This window comes from Protobothrops mucrosquamatus, unplaced genomic scaffold (genome assembly GCF_001527695.2).
Source record: "Protobothrops mucrosquamatus isolate PMUCROS unplaced genomic scaffold, P.Mucros_1.0 scaffold579, whole genome shotgun sequence".
In the NCBI taxonomy this organism is placed as follows: Eukaryota; Metazoa; Chordata; class Lepidosauria; order Squamata; family Viperidae; genus Protobothrops; species Protobothrops mucrosquamatus.
Window position 1 is genome coordinate 368,084 of NW_015386880.1, and position 24,458 is coordinate 392,541.

The window sequence follows — 24,458 nt, forward strand, 5'->3', positions numbered from 1 at the left end:
ATTCCGGATCTCCCCTCCTTCCGCCGCGCCCTCAAGACATGGCTATTTAAATTGGCAGGACTGGCCTAAGGGTTATTTTTAACTTGGTTTTATAATAATTTTTTAAAAAAATTAAATTATAAAGGCCTTATAATAATATTTTATTTTAATTAACTTTTTAACGTTAGTATTTTTGTAGTTATGTACTTGTTTTTAAAAAGGCTGTAAGCCGCCCTGAGTCCGCAGGGAGAAGGGCGGGGTAGAAATATAAATAATAAATAAATAAATAAATAAATAAATACATGCAAGTGTCCAGTCTCTCAGTTTATTAATCCTAGTTTATTTCTACAAGCAATTTCTCTCGATACGGAGATGTCACAGAGCAGCAGTTCAGAGTATTGGTTGTTGTGCTCAGTATTATACCCTGCTACAGTTTGGCTAGCGTAAATTTGAAAAGATTTGTAGAATCTACTAAATACAAAGATTGGGAAGTATGTTATCAGAGGAATTCTGAACCTAACTGAGGCATTTTCAACCTATTCTACAATTTAAACTCAATTCCTAGATCATAAAGTCCTTGTAAAGGTATTCTCCATCCCACTCAGTCTTTGGGACTTGTTGTTAGTGCCACTTTATAAAGCCTTAGTCACACCTGGAATACTGCATCCACTTTTGGTCAGTATTTTGTTGCTGGTTCTCCTACAAGATTTCATTCCTCCTAAGTTTAGAAAGAAGTATAAAATGATGATAATCTCTGGGAGGGAAATAGGCAGTTTCTAAATTAAATAGATAGACAGACAGACAGACAGACAGACAGACAGACAGACAGATAAAATTAGAAATAGGTAAACGTAGAATTTCCCTATTCAGTGTTTTAAAAAGTAGGAGAAAGTGAAAACGTACAAGGAAATCTCAATCTGCCGCCTTATCTCCACAGATGACCACTCAGTTGTGCGGAAAGATTTTGCAAAATATATTGGTAATTGTTAAGTTACAATAATAGTTACAACAATAATGCTAGTTATCGTTAAGGCTACAAGTTGTAAAATCCTTTATGGAATACTAAATCAGACTCAAGAAAATCCATCCATTTCATCCTGTAACTATATGTTGAATACATAGAGAGGGATGCTGGACTGAAATAAAATGAGCATGATCTTAAAATTATAAGAAGGAGTATTAAGAATATATGCTGTACTCATGATGCAACTTTAATAGGTGAAAATGATCTCCAAGCTCTAGTAATGAAATTCAAGATAACTAGCTTTGGAATTGCCACTTCGTTATTGAAATGGTGGATAGTTTATGCCTTTTTGGATTGACTGTCAACAAATATACCTCAGACTGGAGTACCTCTGGAGTAGCAATTTTTAGATGCGGTGATGGGCCTATACTTAAAAAATCAGAATTGTGCAGGCAGTGGATGCAAAAGCTGAAGTGTGAAGAAGCAGGATAGAAATAGTATTGATGCTTTTGAACTTTTGGAGAAGACATCAGAATATCATGGACAGCCAAGAAAATAAATGAACAGTTCATAGAACAAATCAACCCAGTTCTACGTTGAGGTACATTTTATTTATTTATTTATTTAGCTTATGATCATGTACAGAAAGCTGGGAGTCTACTGTATCAAAGATAGTAGATATTTGGCAGTTGTTGGGACCTGGAAGCAGCCACCAAGGCACTTCTGGGTCAAGAGGTATTAGCCGGTGATGTCACCATTGCCTGGGGGATGTGCAATGGGAACTTCCCTCTCTCGTCCTCCCACCAGTTCCCATCAAATTGGTACCTATTTATCTATTTGCATTTAACATGCTTTCAAACTGCTAGGTTGGCAGGAACCTGGAGTGAGGGCCGGGAACTCATCCTCCCACACAGTACCCAGTTCTCAAACTCTGACTTGTCAATTGTCAAGCCTCCATTCTAACCACAGAGCCACTGCACCTTGCAGTTCAGGCACAAATGACTAGGCTCAAATTGTCATATTAGGCAAAGGCACAGCCCCTGAGGAGTCCATTGTGTTGGGAAAGATGGAAGGAATGAGATGATGATGGTGATAACGAGCAACAAAGTGGATGGACTCAATTATAGCAGCAATGAGTATATGATTGTGAGACATGAATGTCCGGGTTGGAGATAGTTTGGAGAAACCCTATCTATGTTGTTACTATGAATTGATACTGACTTGATGGCATATAATCAATCATCCTATGACATTTAATAAGAAAGACAGGCTGGCCTTGAAAAAAGTACAGCATTTTGATATTACAATGTGGTTATTGTTAAAAGAACTGAAAGACCAGGTTAAGGACAGATCATTGTGGAGAAAATCTATATGGTCCCTAAGAGTCAACACCAACTTGATGGCACACAACTAATCAATAATGTTTTTATAGTAAAACTTATTTGAAAGCAATTTAATTCTTATTCGCACCTACCATTTCTCTATGTTATTCTGTGAGTGAATTGGAAAAATATAAAAAACAGAAGAAAAACAATTTTCTGCATTGGAAATGTTACTTCTGATTAGTCACATATACATGGTTAATCATTCAGGATTATTAAACCTCAATGTAACCTTGAGCTGGCTTGTTTGCATCTTCATTGATTAATTGACATTTACCTTCTTTATATAGATCCTGAATAGTAAACCACAATTCAATCTGCAATAACATTAAAGCAAGTAGAATTAACAATAAACTGCCTATGATGGTTGCCTGAACACCACTAAGAATCAAAAATCTAATGGTGTTTAATGAAGAGAAGGATGAGGGGGGACATGATAGCAGTGTTCCAATATCTCAGGGGCTGCCACAAAGAAGAGGGAGTCAAGCTATTTTCCAAGGCGCCTGAAGGCAGGACAAGAAGCAACGGATGGAAACTAATCAAGGAGAGAAGCAACCTAGAACTAAGGAGAAACTTCCTGACAGAACAATTAACCAGTGGAACAACCTGCCTCCAGAAGTGGTGAATGCTCCAACACTGGAACTTTTTAAGAAGAGACTGGACAGCCATTTGTCTGAAATGGTATAGGGTTTCCTGCCTGAGCAGGGGGTTGGACTAGATGACCTCCAAGGTCCCTTCCAACTTTATTATTATTATTATTATTATTATTATTATTATTATTATTATTATTATTATTATTATTATTATTATTATTATTATTATTACAGTGCTAAATTGTACTGAGGCCAGTGAAATGCATTTTTGAATAGGTATGCATAGTTTGAGCTGACTGTCTTTTTCATTCCCATAGTAAAAAAACAAGATTAGCTGCGTATTTTTTAAAGTCCTTCAGAAATAACCTTGCCAATAGTATTGAAAATGTGCCTGTTTTTCTTGTATCTTTTTTAAGTTATAAAAATTGAAAATGTTCTCACAGAGCAGTTAGAGAAAAAAAATTCTTTTCTCAGAAATGATTGGGAAATGCACAGCACTTTGAGCTTTTAGAAGCTTTGCATAACAGAAAAAGCCTACTGAGAACATTCAAACTCTGTAGAAGTTGTAAAAAATATTTGGAAGTAGTAGGCATTTCACTCACTGCATGGTATTCTCCTTTTAGCTGCTTCAAATGATTTGGTGGAGACTTCTTCTTTATTACTTCTTGTCACTTATATATATTGGCTTTCCAAATTTTGGAATTTGAAGTTTCCCTGATTTCTCCTTTCCCATTTCTTAGACCAGAGGCCCCCAACCTTTTGGGCACCAGGGACTGGTTCCATGGAGAGAGGTTTTTCTGTGGACCAGAGGGGGCATGGATTTTGCATGCTGCCTGCATCCCACAGATGGGGCTTCACTCGCTTGCGTGGCCCGGTTTCTGGCATGCTGTGGATCGGTGCCAGTGCACAGACTGGGAGTTAGGGACCCCTATCTTAGACCATTAAACTCTACTGCTTAATACTGATTTTGCCAAAGACATATCCAGTTGAGCAGCCTGCTCTGTTCACCCAATAGTTGACAATGAAATACTTGGTCGCCTCTAAGAGATCTTAGAGCTGTTTAAGGCGAGCTACCACTGAAGGCTTAATAATGCATTAGTTTGTTTGAGCTGCTTTTAAGTTAGGGCCTCTTAACCACCACATGTGGTAACAAATTCCATAGTTTAATTATGCAAGATGTATGTCCTTTTGCCTGTCTTAAATTTCCCAATATTCAGCTTTATTGTAGGCCTTCAGGCTCTAATATATGAAAGAATAAGAAAAAAAAACCCTTATCTGTTTTCTCCATGCAGTTCATAATTTTATAAGCATGTACTTCCGCTGACTAATCTTTTTCCCCCCAAACTTAAAAAGGTTTAATTGTTGTAAACTTATCTTGGAGGAGAGTTGATCCAACTCCCTATCAGTTCTTTACTTTTTCCAATTCTACAGTATACTTTTTGAGATACAGCAATTGTTCCACAGAGTATTTCTAGTATGTCCGCAGCCTTCTCTTTAGAAATGGCTCACTGAAAAAGTATAATACTGATAGTTTATTTTTTATCTTTCTATAGCATCTTTTTTTGTATTCTTCACAGTTCACTACACCAGGTTGACATTATCATTAAATTTACCTATCATGGCCCCAAGGTCTGTAACTCATACACTGTCATTGGATAGATATAATTATTTTTTCCATGAGCACCATTTTGTGTTTATATTAAAACATTTTCATGCTATTGCTATTTATCCAGCTTGGAGAAAGCCCTTCTGGAGCACTTTGCAATCTGTTTATTTTTATTACTTTGCATAATTTGGTCTGAACAGCGAACATGGCCATCTCAGTACTCACAAATAACTTTAGATTAAGGGTGGCCAAGCCGTGTTTCTAACCATGTTGCTGAATTACAGTTTTCCACATGTTTCACCATTAGATATTGTGAAAGTTGTAGCTGAGCAACACCTGGAGAGGAAGAGGCTCCTGCTTCACTTGTTAAAAACACACTAACTTCATACAAATTCTTGTCTCTACTTCCTTCTCGTTGATTTCATGTCATTTATTTATCTATAGATATTTATTAAGAAATAAATCCCGGTGTACAATGTTGCCTAGATCTGCAGTTAAATTTTATTTGTAGACAACACGATAACTAGCAATAGTGACATAATCATTGAAATTGTTACTGACAACACAAGCATTTTCTCTAGGCTTATATCCACATGGTTGACTGATTCATAAAATCTATCTGTTCTGCAATGGTAACCAGACTTATTTTCAAATAGTAATTATCATCATTCCAAGCTAGCTCCCATAATCCCTGGCCAGAAAGATACATGTAGAGAAAAACTATAATAGGTAAATATTTCATCCATAAAAGACAGCATCTTATTTTGTTGTGTTTCAAGAAGCATGTACAGAATTGCTTCTGAAGACTGAAAGCATTGGGGTCTAATGGGGCAAATACACAACATAGTCTACACTAGTGTAATTTTTTTCTGGATAAAATCAGCAATAGCCAATGGGAAGAGATTTGGCATTTCATAATAGGAAAATGCTGGTGTCAGGATGCCCTCTGCATCCAAGATTTTGTCCTTGAGGATTGTTCCTTTTTCTTTTGCTTCCCAAATTGCTGCTGCTCAGTTGGAGCTGCTGTGCCTTCAAAACACATTACTTTGTTATGCTGTTACCCAAAGAAAAATAAGAGAAGGGAAGAGAGACCATAAGAATCCATTATACCATGTTCTCTGATATTAAATAGTTTTGTATAGTATTTTTCCATCCTCTGGCGTGTACAGCTTGCTGTTTGACAAGGGGAAAGTCTAAGATTGGTATTCAGGGACACCAATTCACCTCCAGCTGCCCTTATATTATCACGAAGGAACAGCCTTTCCACACAGCAGGTCAAAGGCATTTTTTAGAAAGACATGGAAGGAACAGCCTTTTCACACAGCAGGTCAAAGGCAATTTTTAGAAAAGCATGGAAGAGGCCCACTGCCAGAAACAACATTGGATAAATATTCAGTGTTGGGTATTTGCATCCTTCCATAGGATATTTAGGCTACAGTGTTCAAAAATTTATTTCTGATACTGCTTCACAAAGCTTGCCTTTATTTTGAAACAATAATATTATTCCGTGCATTGCACAAAGCCTGTGGAAAGATATATACAGTAAGTATAGTAACACTGACTGTAAGGCTTGTCTGCTTTATCTGTACTTACCTACCATAGTCAGACTGGTATTTGCCCATTGAATGGCATCATGTGTCTTTGATGTGTGTTGATAGTCTATAGCAGGGGTAGTCAACCTTGGCTCTTTTATGACTCGTGGACTTCAACTCCCAGAATTCCTGAGCCAGCATGGCTGGCTCAGGAATTCTGGGAGTTGAAGTCCACGAGTCATAAAAGAGCCAAGGTTGACTACCCTGGTCTATAGCAATGTTTCTCAGATGATGCCCTCCAGATTTTTTTTTTCATACACATCCATTTTTGTCTGGCATAGATAGCAGGTTACATGCAGGGTTGAGGTTGTTGTCAGTCTTGCTGCTTACTGCAGCCAGATTTGTAGATCATTCTGTGCCATGGTTTCTTTTCTCTATGGTATGCTGAGTGAGTCACAAATTCTCTTGAATCTTCTATATCATCATTTGCCAATTTAACTGCTCTCTGTGTCTGTTGGACCACAAATTCCATAATTTGGTTCATGGCTACACTGATTTGGAATTAAAGGGTTTCTTGGGGTAATTGGATAGATAATAGCTGGATAATACTAATTGGAAATTACAGGGAGTACAGTTCAACATGTAGAATGCACCAGGTTGGAGAGGGTTGTTTTTGTAAACTTGTGTGCATATTTTTGTATATGCAAAGACATAAGTGAAGAGAAACTAATTCTAAGAGTTCATGATAAGGATGTAGGTGGAGACTGTTACCTTGCTGAACTAATTGGTTTCTCTGATGCAAATTACAGTTCTATTGCCATTTTAAGTGCTACATGATATGATAGCAGTGGTCTGTAGATATTATAAAAATTGAGACAGCTTGCTGGTTTCCATTTATTTACTCTAAATATTTTCCCTCTTTTTTCTTACAGACTTTTAATCATATTAGTCTGTTTCAGTGTCTGTTTTGAGCTTCACTAGCTCTTCCACCACCTTCAGCTATGTACCATCTGCTGCTAGTCTCAATATCCACTAAATTATATGCACAGTGGGAGAGATGAGGGCAGTGTGCTAGGTTTCAACCACTGGATTGGGCATATGTGGGATTTCACAAAATACTTTTCTGATTAAGGCTTGGGGGCATGCCATAAATATCCTGAGAAAATGAGAATCTCAATTTCAAAGGCTTCTGACCACATGGCATGCTCAACTTATAAAAGTGGAAAGATGTTCTGAAAAGCAAAAATCAAAGAAATTAAATAACTGGCCAGGCACTCAAATACAATCTTGTGTTTTTATATCTACCATATTTTCCGGCGTATAAGACGACTGGGCGTATAAGACGACCCCCAACTTTTCCAGTTAAAATATAGAGTTTGAGCGAGAGAGAGGGGGGGGAGAGAAAACTTGATGAGTAATATGCCAAACCACATGTGTAAAGGAATAAAATAGAATACCCATATTTTCCGGCGTATAAGACGACTGGGCGTATAAGACGACCCCCGACTTTTGAGAAGATTTTCAGGGTTTAGAAAGTTGTCTTATACGCCGGAAAATATGGTATTTTTTTTTTTACATCCTCTGCACTTTTGACATTAACTATCAGTCTGGATGCTGTAAATCCATCTTTACTGCCTTCTCTTTTATAATACTACAGTTACATATTTTATTTGTTTGTTTATTTCTTCAAATCCATGGCCACCCATCTCAGTCAATGACTGGGTGGTTTATAATTCAGAAAAGATATTATGATTAATTTTTTTTTAAAAAAAAATAAAACAATAAAAGCAGTAAAACCAGTAAGGAAAACATTAAAAACATCCAGTTCAACATACACAAGAACAGGTTATGAATATCTTACTACTATGCATGTATGTACACTATACGTGTAGATATTGAGCTATAGGTAAATATAAATATTTAGAGTCAGTGTAGTATAGTGGTTAAGGTATTGGACTAGGAGAGGAGGGGAGAGGAGAGGGGAGGGGAGAGGAGGGGAGAAGAGAAAACTAGGTTTTGCTCCTGTGATTTCTTCCATTAAGCACAGAAGCTGACTTGGTGGGCCAATCACTTTGTCTCAGAGAGTGGAAGACCTAGACTGAGAGGTTGGAAAGCTTCTATCACTCATACCTGCACTGATAGATTAATCTGCCACTGAAGGTAATTTCAGAGGAGAGTCCTTCATCCTGCAATGAATTAACTTTGCCTAATGATTAGAATTAGATATATTAAAATCTGTGAGATGTAGGTTGCTTTTTTCACAAGACACCGCAATAAGAGAAAGGTCCCTGCAAGGAATGCCAAGATATTGAACATATGAGAAGAAAATACATGAGTGAAAAAAGCTGTCCATAGGCAGTTGTTTGGTTTAAGAATTTTATTATAGATTGGTCATGGTATTTCCTACTCTGAACATTGACGGTATTCTATTCTTAGTGGTTTCTTTTTCTTTTCCAGAAGTATTTTGTAGAAGGTTTGAATTTGTCAGCGCTCCAATTTCTTTCTTTGTTCATCTCTTTCAACAGATCTATGATGAGAAGAAGAATTTATTTGAAGTAAGAGACAACATCCCTGAAAAAATCGTGGAGAAAGTGGCAGGGGACATTGAGAGTCTCCTGGCTAAGAAAGTCCAAGCTTTAAAGGTAAAACGGCTCCTCAGTTTCAGTGTATTTGAATGAAAAAGGCAGGAGGCGGGAATGGAATTGATACCTATGATGATGCTCTGATATCCCCAGGCATTGATTGATACTTTATTACAAGGTTTCACAGAACGTTTCTAAGAAATGGATAATGTTAAACAAAGTGCTTGCATAGCTCTTCCAAATATTTTCTCCTTTGCATCTCTGACGTATATAAGTCTACGATTAAAGATTGTGTGAAATGTGTCCCGTAGCCCTTTCCTTTGTAAGCAGTCTAAAGCAGTGGTTCTCAACCTTTTTAATGCTGCGACCCCAACCGGTCGTAAGTCGAGGACTAAACCGGTCGTAAGTCGAGGACTAAACCGGTCGTAAGTCAAGGACTACCCAACCGGTCGTAAGTCGGGGACTTTCCCTGCCCGGGAACGCCGCGCATGCGTGGTTCCGCCCCCTGCGCCGGCCGAGGTGTAGCTGGCAAGCGGCAGAGATGGAGCAGGCCGACCACCAGCTGGCCCAGCCCAAGGGAGGTAAGGCACCCGCTGGAAAAGGGGGGAAAAATGGCAGACAAAAAAAATGGCAGACAGCCTTGCTTGGCGACCCCCATGAAATGGTTGATCGACCCCAACTGGGGTCCCGACCCATAGGTTGAGAACCACTGGTCTAAAGACTCTCTCAGGGTCTAGCCTATTTTGGGCTCTTGAGATGAGTGGCCTTTTCTGCTCCTTTGGAAGGATATTTTGCAAAATGTGAGTGAATGAAACAGAGCATAATAGCAATTGTCTGCAGTTAAATCTGGGCTTTCAAGTAGGTTTTCAACCCAACTTTTCATTTTATATAATTTCCTTCCTTGTTATACAGTGCAGAGCAGATCAGCATGTTTAAGCTGTAATATTAGATGGACCTGACTTTTCCTGTGACAACATTCAATATGTACATTTTCTGTTTTATCTTTTCTGCTTAGAGAAAAGGATTCTCAGTAAATTGCTTTTATATGTGCATATTTTTGCATAGTTTAATTGCCTCAACATTATCAGATATTATTAAATTGTTTGTTATTATGACCTGCTTGTGATTTCCCAGAAACCTTGTGACCATAGTAGTTCATAATGCCAAAAAAATAGAATAGCAATAATAATATATAGCAAAGCAATGATATATATCAACTTTGGTGAACCCTCATTTATTTCAAAGGCACATCAACTTTTCAGTCCATAAAACTGAAATTCTAAAGGGGTAGCAAAACAGCACATGGTAGTGATAGTTCCACAATGTAGATTAAAATCAGTCAGATCCTTCAGAAAGATAAGCAAAAACAATACAATAAAGTGCATAAAGATTAAAGTACAATTATGCAAAAATGCAGTCAGCTTCAGTTATCTTGGCAAGTGGCATTTTCAAAGCTCAGCAGTAGTTCAGGTCGCATCATTCCCTCCTCTCTTTTAACTAGGTCAGTCTTTCCACATGCTACCTTCTTTCCCAAGTCATTCAAAAAGACAATCAGTGGGACTCAGTTTCTCAGTTTGCATACATGGGGCCAGTCTTAGCTACTATTGGTACCTTTACACATCATCTGTGTTCAAGGCCAGTTGCTACGATCTCATCCTACCCCATCCCAGTGCTAGGAGTAAAGTGTGATGCTCCAAATCTTGCAACCTCCACACCAGGCACCCAGAATGAATGTGCACCATACTACTGTACATCTTTAGTGCACAACATTCTGAGAGCTTTGATTGGTGGTTCTCTTAGATGAAATTCCAGCTTCTGCTCAACATCATTCCACATGAAAAGCCCCAGCATACAAAACAGTCTGCTTACTTTAATATTTTCTTTTTTTTTATTTCCTACTGTACCAGAGACCAATTACATTTGTTTTTAATATCCTTGAATCTGTGGATTGACTGTTTTGACTTAATGACCACTGGGTGGAAGCAGAAAGTTAGAGCATTGTGTCTTTTGGCTGCCACCTAGTGGTCATCCAGATTTTTGCTGAGATGTAGATACTGAAAAACTGGAATTTGAGAAAGAGGGCCAACTGCAAAGATTAGTGTGGGAATTGTAAACCTTCCCAAGTACATAATATGAAGAGAGAAGGCAAGGGACTTGTGCTTCCTTAGGAGCAGCAACTGCTGGGAAGGGAATTCCTAATTACACAGGCAACAGCAGAGCAAGTGCCAAACTCTTTCAATTACATTTCAATTACATGTGTTAAGTCATGCATAGGATGGACATTGTCAAGGTTTTATACCCTCTAGATCCAACAGCTGATCCATACATTTATAAAAGAAAGGAAAGGGAGCTGCAAAGTTCCAGATTCGCTGAGGCCAAAGGAAGAATATAGGTAGATAAAGAAATCAGGGACCAGAGTGAAGAGGCTGGATTCATAGGAAACCACTTGGAGTGAGAGGATTACTGATATGGCATATATTTGCCTCCCTGATACATATTAATATGTTCTACAATAGCTGCACATAGTCTCTTCTGGCAGGATATTGGGGAAAACATTACCTCAGAGCATGCTGCAGTACCTTAAAGTGTCCCTGGACCAACTCAGCTACAGATAGACTTGGGGAACATTAGTAGGCCATCCTCAGGCCAAGAAAAGAATCAGTGGATTTGTCTCATAAATTCTACTCACATTTTTCTTTGTAGCCACACATTAATTTTCTAAGCACATTTCAAAAAAAGGCATTTTCTGCTCCATGTTGAAAGTAGTGTTTTTCAGTGTTCAAAGTACCTTTCTGGTTCTGCCTGTTGAGCTTTTTTCAAATGTTGTGCTCTGATCTGGCAGTGTGCAGAAACCTTCTTATCTGGGTCAGTGGCCATCACTCGGTAGCAGCCTACCATGGTGTTTTAGCAGCATAGTGGTCATAGTACCTGCTTATATATTGAGGGCTCAAAACCCAGCAGAACTACCTATTTATTTGTTGGTGTTTTTGTTTTTTTTAATAAGTCCACTGATACGCCATTTCAGCTGTTTTTCCAGTTACTTGGGAAAGAAAGATTTCATTCCAGTTCTCAAATAAGCCAGATGAATAAGTAGTACAGTTACAATTTACTACCACAAGTACCGGGCGGGTGAGGGGGGGAATGAAAAGGTGCAGCGTTTTTCCTCTTCTTCTTTAAAGAATGTATTGTAATAAAGCAAGTATCTCAGAGAGAGAAAATAAATTTAAAAAGTTCTGCTGGGTTTCAAAGATGCAATGTTCTGCACATTAAACAAATGCTATAATCGCTCTCCTGCTGAGAGGTTCTCTTGTCTGTGGGAGTATAATTTAACTTTGTATACATGTATTTTGTTGCGTGAATGTAGATGTAAAAGTATATATATATCCAGTAAGACTTGCCTGCAGAAGAGATTGGCAGTTGGTTTCCTTATAAGGAAAGTTGCAAAGATATAGTAACTGGGGAGTTGCCCAGCTGGGGGCATGCTAGTTGGCAATTCTAGTTTGAACATCTGGCAAATTGCTGCCAAAGCCCCCAAACCAGACAGAATTTTCTTAAAACAGTTTAGAAGTCAGCTGCCAACAGGGAATACGACTGCTTTAAGGATGCTGTACTGTTACATTGCAAGTCTATGGTTCTTTCTATTAATACTTGATTCTGCTATATTAGAAGTCCTTCTATTTCACTACACAGCAGACTGCCCACTATAATTCACATTGGCTTTTGTTTTGGTTTCTTTTGCAATTTCATGTATCTCCCGAAGGAAGATATATTACAGTAGGGTATATATGCAGACCTCAAATTTATTTTTTCTTCTTTGTACTGCAATTGAGTCATCCAGGGACTTTTCCTTTTTTTTTTCACAACAAAAGAAAACTTGTGAGTTGTGATTTCTTTTTCATGCACATAGAATTGGGATGATGAGGATGAGTTAATGGAAATGAATGAGATGAGCATAATACTCACGATGCCAGTGCATTTCACTGCATTTATTCTAGACAGCCTTACCTTTCCTCTCTGTGATAGTCCTGTAAGAATTGGAGGATTATTTTATTGAAGAAAGTTTTATATTGAGTCAGCGGTGACTAAAATACATTCATGTTGATTTAAGATTTTATTATCAAACTTGGATGTCACCCATCTGCCAAAGATGATTCTAGGCAGATATTGAATAAAAGGCAGATTAACACTTTAAAGCAATAAATAAAAGTCATAAATTCCATGACTGATGGGCCCGCAGTATGACCTTTCAGCTGGCATGGGTGGACTATTCCATCAGGTTGAGCCAGTTTCTCAGATAGACTGAACCCATGCCACGAAAGGCTTTCAAGATAATAACCAACACCTTGAAATGGACCTGGAAGCAAACTGGCAGGCAGTGCAACTCATGGAACATCAGTATAACATGGCCTACCCTAAGGACCCCAAGAACTGCCTACGCAGCTGCGTTCTGCACCAACTTCTGGATCCCCTTCAAGGGTAGCCCTATATAGAGTGCATTGTCCAAGCATGAGATGACCAGGACTTGAGTGAGTGCAGGGACTCCCAATCTAGAAAGGACGCAACTGGCATGCAACATGAAGTTGTGCAAAGGCTCTCCTAGCATTGACTGCAACCTCATTGAGTAGCAGACACAAGTCCAGGAGAACACCAGATTATGCACAGGGTCCCATCCAAAACTAAAGAAATCCTAGAACTTTCATTTATTCATACCTTGTTTTGCAGAACAAAAGTAAATTAAATATGTGTGAATTGCATGATGAGAATGTTAATATTTACTGTCTCTTAGCTCTCCTGAAAAAAACAAAACAAATATTGATTGAGCAATGTTGATAGGACTTAAGTGCTTTGGCTGAACTTGTAAGAATTTACAGTGATTCCATAATCCTTGCATATTCACTCAGAATAAAGACCTAGTTTGTTCAGCGTAAAATAGCTTCTGACTCAAGTATAGGATTCCATGGATTGGAAATAAATTGCACAAGAAGAAATCGGGTGGAGAGTGGATATTCTGAGATAAGGTATGTATTGGTGTCAATATAACCTGTCTCTAACAGCTGTTAATATTTCTGTATGTTATTCTGGGTCACAGACTATTTTCTGTGTCATATAAATGTTACATGTTCGACATTCTATTGAAATTACAGTTGAAGTATGTAATTTATCTATGGAAACCTGAACTAAGATAATTAAGTTAATGTTTGTGTTTTGCAATTCCTTTTGTACAATAATGTAGCAGTTGGGCAGTATGAAATTAATTGATTGATTATGTGCTTTCAAGTCAGTGTTGATGCTTAGTAACCACATAGATTTTCTCTAGAAGGATCTGACCTTAACCTGCTCCTTCAGGTCTTCCAATGTCACACCCTTTGCCACTGTAGGTGAGTCCATCCATTTTGCTGGTGGTCTTTCTCTTCTGTGTCCTTCCCTTTCTCTGCATTAGAGCCTTCTGTAGAGAGCAAGGTCTTTGCATCATCCTTTGTCCCTTGATTCTGGGTTGATTTGTTCAATGAGCTATTTGTTTGGGTTGAAGTTATTTTGGGGGGAGGGATCTCTCTATGGTATTCTTATGAGTATTCTCCATTACCAATGTTCAAAAATGTGAATATTCTTTCTGCAGACTCCAAAACCAGAAAAGACACGTTGAGGTTCTTCTAAGCCGCTTCCTTCCTTTATTTATAAACAGAAATCTTGCTACACGAAAGCAGATTACTTGCACCATTTAATATATGGTTGAGAACTCCTAGGGTGGAGCCATGTTAGCTTTACATATTTGATGTCTCTTTCCTTCTCTGGAATCCAGTCTCTCCCTCCTGGAAACCCGGACTACATTTCACCACACTTTCTATCCTGCTTCTTCAAAGTCTAACTTTCACTTCCATAGAGCATCACAGGGCATAGTGCTTGAACTGTAGTGATCTTTCTAAGTATAGATATATCTAGGTATCTTTTTAAAGGCTTTCATGGCTGCTGCACCAAGTTGTAGTATGTGGTGTATTTCTTGACTGTTGCTCCTTTATTATTGATGGTAAAGGGTAGAAGCATCCACCATTTCAGTATCTTCATTATCAGTTCTCTATCAGGTGGTTGTGCCTGTTGTTATTAGTTTGATCTCCTTTATATTTAATTTTAGTCCTGTTTTGTCATTACATTCTTGAGTTTTAGTACTAGACTGCAGATCCTTTGCATTTTCAGCTATAAGTGTAGTATCCTCAGGGCAGCATAATTTATTGATGTTTCTTCTTCTAATATTAAAACCACACTCCTCTTCCAACCATCTTCCTCTTTATATTCCGCATATAGTTTGAATGAATAAGGGGAATGTATACAGGCTTGTTGCACTCCTTTGCCTATCTGGAGCTATTCTGTTTTGCCATCTCCATTTGTATTGTGGCTTCTTGACCTGTATAAAGCTTTCGCATGAGAACAATAAGATGTTCTGGAATTCCCATTTTTCTAAGCTCATTTGATAGCTTCACATGATCAATACAATTTAAAGCCTCTCTTTAATCAATTCAAATATTGAGGGATTTTTAAAATGTTCTTTGCCTTTTTCAATTACCCAGCATGTATCAGCAATAAGGATTCGTGTTCCTTGGCCTTTTCTAAATATGACATCTCCTTTTCCAGGCAGAGCTCTAATCTGTATTTGATGATCCTAAATATTATTTTGCTAGCTTATGAAATTTAAGATACTGTACAATAGTTTGCACACTCTGTTAAATCTCTGTTTGGCCATCATGTTGCTGCATAGTTTGGTGGCACCCTTTACTGATTCTTTATTGCTTGACATAGTTCTGGGGGTATTTCCTGCAGCCTCCTAACACTTTAATGATTGGAGTGCTGATCTAACTTCATCTTCTATCTAGTACTAGAGCAGTGGTTCTCAACCTATGGGTCGGGACCCCATTTGGGGTCGATCGACCATTTCACGGGGGTCGCCAAGCAAGGCTGTCCGCCATTTTTTTTGTCCACCATTTTTTTTGTCCGCCATTTTTTTCCCCTTTTCCGGCGGGTGCCTTACCTCCCTTGAGCTGGGCCAGCTGGTGGTCGGCCTGCTCCATCTCTACCGCTTGCCAGCTACGCCTCGGCCGGCGCAGGGGGCGGAACCATGCATGCGCGGCACTCCCGGGCAGGGAAAGTCCTCGACTTACGACCGGTTGGGTAGTCCTCGACTTACGACCGGTTTAGTCCTCGACTTACGACCGGTTTAGTCCTCGACTTACGACTGGTTTAGTCCTCGACTTACAACCGGTTGGGGTCGCGGCATTAAAAAGGTTGAGAACCACTGTACTAGAGGTTCTTATAGGTAGGTAGTATTTTTAAGGTATGTTGTTTATTGACATCTCTCTTGTACTTGGATGTTTCAGTATCCAAATCCGTTTTCATCTTCAATGGAAATGCATTCATTTGTAACTTCACACCATAATTCCTCTGGTTTTCTATTAGTGGAGTTCAGGACTTCAGAGTGATTCCTAATGTTTTCCCCTTAAATGGTAGAAACATGTTTCATATGTTTTGGACATGGATTGGTTGCTCGTCTGCTTTAGCTTGACTTGGAACCTGTACATAAGCAATTCATAGTCTGTTCCACAGTCAGCCCCCAGCCACAGCTTTGTTGTTACAACTAACCTCTTCCACCCTTTTGTGACAATGATATAGTCAATTTGATTTCTCTGTACTCTTATCTGTTGATGTCCATTTGAAGATTGTGTTAGCAATGACAAACATAATTGAATTGGCAGAAACTGACAAATTATTCTGCTGCTTCATTTTTTGTTTCCTGGGCCATACAGTCCAAAGTACAATTTCTTCCATACAATTTCCAATGTTGACATTCCAGTCTCCAGTCACAAGCATCACATCTTGCTTATACTCTTCATCAGTTTCAGACTATCAAGTTCGTCTTCTTCAGCATCAATGGTTAGGAACAGATTTAGATAATTTCTAGTCCAATCTAATCTAAACTAAAGGATTGTCCATAAAAAACTAATTGATATCAGTCAGTCACTGAATACCTTGTCTCCTTAAATGCAACACCTTTCCTTCTTTTTCATGTGCTAAGTAATAAACAGTTAGAACCTCTGACTCAAAATATCTAATCCCAGTCCATCTGAAGTTGCTCTTGTTTAAGATGTCAGTATGTAGTTGCTTCATTTCATCTTTCACTGTTTGAGCTTTCCCATGTCCATGCTTCTTGTGTTCCATGTTCCTACTATCATTCTAACTTTATAGCATTAGATTTTTTTTCCTGTATGGCAACATCAACTGCAAAGGCTTTAATCAAGCTGTCAGTAGTGCAAAAGATCCTCAGCTCTTCCTCAGTAGCATGTTGAGTCCGAGCCGAGGGGCCCGCCATCCAGAACTACATTCTGACTCATTTTATAATGTTTATTCATGGGACTTTCTTAGTAAAGTATTGGAGTGGCTTACCATTGGCCTTTCCTGCTTGGTGTGAAAAAAAAAATGCCTTTCTCATTTTTACTAAAGTGACATTTCACCTCCAGCATCTTCCTATGTGACTATTGCCCCACAGTAGGTTCCTGTTTGCTTTAGCTGGGCAGTTGGGATGACCTTCATGCCTTTGATGACCCTGCTGGCATATTACTGGCATAAACCCCTGACATTCTTTGCTTATCTCTCTCAGAAAACCCCACCTCTACATAGTAGGACTTTGAGGGGGGCTAGATTATGAAAAAAGGAAATAAAAAGAATTGTTTGCTACTCTGATCAAGATTCCCCCTTTTTCCCAAATTTACCTGGGCAGCTAAGTTGCTCACACTCAGCCTGGTCTGTCTCTTCTAGTCTTAAAGTAGAGGAGTTATGTGTGTTTAGTGCATTTATATGCCACCTGCTCCATCAACAGATCTATCCTTCTTAAATAAATAGCACCGACATGATCATAATAATAAAAACACGGTCAAAACAACAAAATGCAAAATATTTGAAAACATTAAAAGAGGTTAAAAGGCCAGAGAAAATAAATGTAGAACACCTTTCTGATCTGTAAAAAGAAGGCGGCTAATTTCAACTCCAGTTGGCAATTTGTGCCGTAAAATGAACCTTGACACAGAGAAAACAAATTTAATAGTTGATGTCAAGTATATAATGAGACCCACGATAGGACTCACAAAATACTGCATTACTAATCTAAATGCTGATGGTGGAGTCAGAAGGCAACCACAAGCACTGAAACTGTTTCAGTGTTGAGAGGTAATCCAGAACTTTAAAAAGAAGCCACTTACCATTCATGTGGCTGCATCCTGAGCCAGCTGCTGATTCTGAACTGCTTTAATGGACTTCCTAACCAAGTATGTACTACAGTAGTCTGATTGTTAGTTTACCAGGACATGATTCACCAATGCCAGGACTGTCCTTGCAGGAGAACACTCATCCGAGTTATCAGATAAAGGTTGTTAAAATCCCTGCTCGCTCCAGCTGTCCCACATCTTTCCAGTTTCACTGCTGTAATGGTTTTAAAAGGGTACTGGAACACCACCAGCATAAAAACGTTTTTTTTTTAATTGGCTCCTTTTTTCTTTCAACTTCTGTGCCTATTGAAGGGAACAATCCATTGTTTCCCCCCTTTTCAGTAACAAAATGTTATTGTTGAATGCTGGGAAAAAAATGCTATTTCAAAAACAGAAGAGCTATCTTGGAAAATAGTTTCTGGATTTCGTATAATTAATTAATAACATCTATGATCATTCTGCCAAATCTTCATCAATTTTTGAAGCTTCTAAAATGTATAGTGTGCACCTAGTTTCTGTCAGATTGAGCACAGGTGTGGAATATTTAGGAAATACTGTTTAGTCCAGAAATTCTGTACATTACCAGCCCAGAACTGATTTTATGGCAAAATACCCACATTAAAGAACAGGGATTGTTATCCTATCAAAATGGATGCTGTAACTGGAGCACTTTGAGAGGCAATTTCACACTTCACCAAGAGGTAAATGTGTTGTCTAAAAGTACACTTGCTCTGTTTTAAAATGCAGAAATGTGTGAGCCTATATTTGTGGAATTATGTGGGAAAGAAACTGTTTTTTCTTTCATTATATATTTGCACTGACTTTGATGCTGGCCTGCTTATTTAATTGTGCTGTGCCTTAACATAATACAATTGTATTGGAAATAGTAATTTAGCTTATCAGACTGAAAAGAATGGAGAGAGCAGCAGTAATATAAAGCACCAATACTTTTGATTGGGTGGGAGTATCTCTTAGGCAGACTGAAATTTTCTTGAATGTTAAGTGGTTCTCGCTCTGTTTCTAGCTCCCCAATCCCAAGTGGTTGAAATTGGGCCACATTTGCAGCCGTTAGCTTTTGTAGTTGTTGGAATCGAGTGATGATATTTAAATGATCAAGATGCAAAATAAGACAAGGCTTGTGTATCATTTAAAATTATGTAGAAGGAAGACTCGAGCAAGAATAATTCTTAGAACATCTATTACGTGCTTCGCATGAGGCTGCCCTTGAAGACCACTTGGAAGCTATAACTGATCCAGGTGCAGTGGTGTGAACACCCATGGTACACTCATGTAACACTATTGCTTTGCTAGCTGCGCTGGTTACCGGTAGGCTTCCAGGAGCAAAACAGATGCTGGTTGATATCTATAAAGCCTTTCATGGTATAAGATTTATTTATGGGACTGTCTTTCTAAAATTCTGGCTATTTGATAAGATCAGACAGGTTGGGCATTGTCCAGGTCCTATTATTTAAGCACTGTCATTTAGTGGGATCTGGGGGGGGGGAGAACATGTCTTCTTTGGTATTCTGCCTGCCCCATGCTACAGGGGGGCACAATTCTATTTGCCTTAAGAGCCCAAAGGCCTCTAATACCACCACTAACTTTAGACATTAGCTAGAGATGGTGATGGTATTAGACCAGGGGTGTCAAACTCACCATGTCACGTGACATGTCATGCTGTATCACGACTTTTTTCCCCTTGCTGGAGCTACGGGGCGTGGCTTCCATGTGACGCATCTGGCCTACAGGCCGGCAGTTTGACACCCCTGTATTAGACCCATCTTGATTGGCCTTTGGGATTGTTTCTCATTGTTTAAATCTGTCTCTAGCACAATAGTTTTTATTATTTAATGTTTTATTGGTATTAAAAATTCTTTGCTCCCATCTTGCCTTGGGGGCAACTGCTTTTACTGTTGTTGCTTTTAACTCTGTATGTCACCATCCCGCCCCCCATGCACATGATTGGGTGGCTTTATAGAGAACCCTTGACTTACATCCACAATTGGCAATCATTAGCTGAGTCATCATATGACAGTGGTGGCGAACACTCAGAGCCCTCTCTGTGGGCAAGCGCGCCATGCCCCAGAGATGGCAACCGTCCCTCTTCAACCAGCTGCCCGCTAACTCGCCGAGGTCCCACGTGCCCACATGCATCCCAGCATGGCTGGTTTCCCTCCCCCTGTCCCGTCCCTCCTGGCCTCGCATGTTCTCCTTTTCCCGGGCACGACCCACTGCATCGTCTCCTCAGCTGTCGGCTGGCTGTCCAGCTCAGAGGCGGCTTCTCTGAACTGCTGGCGGTGGGCTGCAGAGCCCCAGAGTGCGCTGGTCATGGGGTCCTCATGCGCTCGCTGGCCTCTGTGTGGGGGCCGATGGTGTCAGGCAGCAGCCGCCACGGCCCCTGCCTCGCCTTGCCCTGCAACAATGGCACCCCCACCCTGCCTCACCTCGCCTCACTCCGCAGGACGAGCCTCCTGCCCATCGCCCCACCTGCCAGAGACCCCCTGGATCTCCCCCAACCCTGCCCGGCCCCCATAGGCATCCTCCCCACAAGCAACATCGAGGTGACCACACCCACCTTGGCCACACCCAGTCTGCCATGACCACAGTCATGCCCACCCAGTGGGCCATGCCCACCTGGCACCCGGAGATAAATAAGTGGGGTTTGGGTTGCGATTTGGGCACTCGGTCTCTAAAAGGTTCGCCATCACTGTCATATGATTATGTCCGGTCTTACCTTTGTTTTTGGCCTTGGTCATTAAGCAAATCTGGCTCAATTGAATTTGACCTTGCTTATTGGGAGCTGGCTGGGATGGTCACAAATGGTGATCACATGACCAGGGGTTCTGCAACTGTTGTAAATAATTGCCAAGTGCCTAAATCACAATAACTTGACCAACAAGAAACTGTCTTCTTCTTTAATGCCCTGCTTTTACCATATCTAAATTGTTGAAATTTGTTGTTGTTTCAGAAAAGTGGGTTATGCAGATTGCGTGTTATAGGTACCACTCTGAATTACAGGTGCTTGAGCAATTTAATCAGTTCACATTTAGTACTAAGTGAACTGACTCATTTTTGCAGCTACTCTTGAAAGCCAGCTAGTGTTACACAGTACAGTGTCATAGATAGTAGAGTACATCTACGTGGGTTAAATAGAAGTGGATTGTTGGAAGGAGAGACACTTCAATATAGTGTGACCTCTCCTTTATTACAGGGGGCCACGTAGAGTGATAACCCATCTTAGATGAGAACTCTGCCTGCCTAAATTTCAGCAATGAATGTAGATTATGTATGAATTAGGTTTTCTTCATTCAGATAGAAGAGAAAGCAATATTTTTCTTTTTAGTGTTTTGAATCTTGGAGACAGCTCTTCTATTACTCAGTGTGTATTTATGCAGTTCCCAGCCCGCTACACATTAGCCCACCCAATAATAGAAATGAAAATTGGTCTCTTCTGCTAAGCCCTTGCATTAAAATCCCACACAGTCTAAGCTGGAGAAAAACAACATTTAAAGGTATAATCTCCCTGCTTTGTTAATTAATAGTGACAATTCATTCCTTTCCCTACTTCTTTAATTGCTGTTTTGTTGTTTTTGCTTTAATTATATTTTTAATTTACTCCTAATCAAATCGTGGCTTGTTGTCTCTGTATTTATTTAATTATTTTGTTAGCGTATGTGACATGAGTGTGTGTGGACTGTTGTATGTTTCCCTCTGGGTTTCTCTCACTTCTTTCCCTCCCACCTCTTCCTGGACTAGATCCACTAATCCAATTTGAATCTAGTCTCTGAGGTCTGAAATTCTAATTTACAGATTGCAGTGGAAGTTGAACAATGCGAACACCAAGATAGGAATTTATTGTCTAATCTAATCAGAGGGAATCAGATGTCTGTAACAAGTCTATCAAAGCTGCGTGGGACCTTTTTGCTAAACACTGTATCCAGCCTTCTAATAATGCTAAAGCGATTGAAGGTTTCATGTCTTTTCATACAGATTACCTTGCATGTTTTCCTTTCTTTTGCAGGACATGCTTGGCAGAAGCATAGCCCACTTTGCTTTTTTGACACTCCATAAGCAGCTTCATATTCTGCAAAGGATTATCCATATGTTAGAGGATTAGATTTCTGCTGAGTCCTCAAATGGCAACCGGTTCTGTATTCTGTAGCGCTATCCCACCCCACCCACAGTGCTATGGTTTCTGACACTGTGCTTTCGTCATTTTCATAGCACTAAGTCAAATACCTGATTTGAAATTAACTTTAGAAATTGGGTACCCACTTCCTTGGAAATGCAGAAATCTTAAAAACCGGATATTTGATCACTTGGAAATGGCAGGTGGAAATTGCAGTAATCATGATTACAGGGCTGGGTGAAGTGAAAACATAATTTTCTTGCACGGATGCTCTAGAATCTAGATAGTCTTGTTGGGAGCGGTGGAAGAATATGCAGTTACTGTGAAACTGGTCCTCCTCGGTAATTATCTAAAAAAGATGACTGCTGAAAAGGAATTCCTACCACACGTATCAACTTTGATCTGAAATATTCTAATTACATCATTAATATCATTTTTTTACCCGCTGTACTGCTGCAATGCATTGACTTTTCATACAGTTGTATTACAGATCATTTTTCGCTTCCCTGTCTACCGCATTCTCAAATGTCTCAGGGTTAAGCTGTGAACCCTCCCCACCAAGCACCACAGCAATCAGCCTCCAACCAGCCTAACCAGGAGGCTCAAAGAGTGGGAGACCTCTCAAATCCCAAGTTGGAGGCTGTTTAAAGTGGCTGTGTCAACACTACAAATGAATTTAGCTGAAGCCATTTTCCCTTCGTTTTCGGTTGCCACAGAATTGGAAGGGGGGATGAGTATTTTTTAGCTTAGTCAAAACAATATATTGTTCTGTGGGAACCAAGGTCATTACTGATTGCATTTTGGTGGGCTGAAGCTTCTGTTAGAAAGCCCGCTCAAGTAGTTGATTGGGGAATGTGATTTATGACATATTACTGGGGTGGGAAGTTCAACTTTGTAACAATGTAATCTTTGGGAGGGAACTTCAGTCTTGGTTTTACTTTTGATCATGCTGATACTATGTAGCCAAATAAATCCGTTCTTTAAGGAAACTTTTTTGTCTTGGAGTTCTCTTTTACTGGTCTCATCTATTGGAACCATGACAGGCTGGGGCAAATACTGAGGAGGAACACTGTCAAGATCCCATCAGATGACAAGAGATCTGGAGTGGGCCCACTCACACTCTTGACACATTCGGACAGGCAGATACCCTTGGGAAGAAGTAGGCCCACAAATAACTTGGCCCTGTGCCACGTATGGCTTTAAAGATACAGGTAGTCCTCATCTTATGACCACAATTGAGCCCAAATGTTCTGTTGCTAAGCAAGATGTTGAGCTTTGCCCCATTTTATGATCTTTCTTGCCAGGGTTGCTAAGTGAATCACTGTGCTTAAGGTTAGTATGGTTGTTAAGTGAATCTGGCTTCCCCATTGACTTTGCTTGTCAGAAAGTTGTAAAAAGTGATCACTGCAAAGGTCATAAATATCAGTTGCCAGTTGCCAAATATCTCAATGTTGATCTCATGACCATGGGGATGGTGCAACAGTTGTAAGTGTGAAAACCAGTCATAACTCATTTTTTTCAGTGCCATTGTAACTTCAAATGGTCACTAAACAAGTGATTGTAAATCGAGGACTACCTGTAATAACCAACACCTTGAATTTCACCTAGAGAGCAACTAGGAATCAATGTAGCACTTATGTAACTTGGATGAACCATGGGTCACCCAGAACTGTATGTCTGGATCAATTGCAGATTATGGATAGTCTTTAAGGGAAGTTACCCATAAAATGCATTGTAATAATTGAAATGGGAGATGACTAAGGCACAAGTGCCCATGAGTAAAGCCTCCTGATTCGGGAATGGGTGCAATTGGCCCCAAGCCCATGGCTGCCACCTGCTCTTCTAATAAGAGCCATGACTCTACGAGGACTCTCAAGTTGTGCCCCAAATCTGTCAGGGAAGTATTGACCCATTCAGAGTTTCTGGTTTGTTTAATAAAGCATGGATGAAACAAATTTTGGCTTAATATTAGGTGCAGTTGTAGCGTCTTTATTTTCCATTTTCTTTAAAAAATGAATGTTTCTGGAGGAGATGCAAGTAAGGATAAATTATCTGAGCTTTAGCTGCAGGTTTTCTCTTAAACAATGGACTTAGCTCAACATGAACCTGAAACTTGTTATTCCTGTTATTATTGAGTGGCTCTTGATACTTAAGCAGTCTTCAGAATATAACATGTAAGTTTCGACAGTCGAAAGACTTGTTTGTTTTAGACTAAATGGAGTAAAACATGTAGATAGGCATCTATTTAAGGGGGCTGGAGCGTTTGCTGAGCAGAGACCCCTGCTGTCAACACATTTGTGGATGAGTATTTTATAGGTCACCTAGGATGCTTTTCGACTTTGGCCTTGAAGGCATTAACCACCTAAAGAGATGCATATTGTCTCTATGTTTGTACATTTGACTGGGAGCCTTAAGGCATTCCCAAATAAAGAGAGATGTTGTT

The 24,458-nt window shown here is 39.6% G+C and overlaps 1 protein-coding gene across 1 annotated transcript in view; it reads left to right on the forward strand.

The window, feature by feature from the left end:
* CACNA2D2 (calcium voltage-gated channel auxiliary subunit alpha2delta 2) overlaps positions 1-24,458 on the forward strand; it is a 568,828-nt gene that overhangs the window by 110,316 nt on the left and 434,054 nt on the right. The window contains exon 2 of the mRNA XM_015817370.1: positions 8,582-8,698. Coding sequence (XP_015672856.1) covers positions 8,582-8,698 — 117 coding nt within the window. The remainder of the gene's footprint in view (positions 1-8,581; positions 8,699-24,458) is intronic.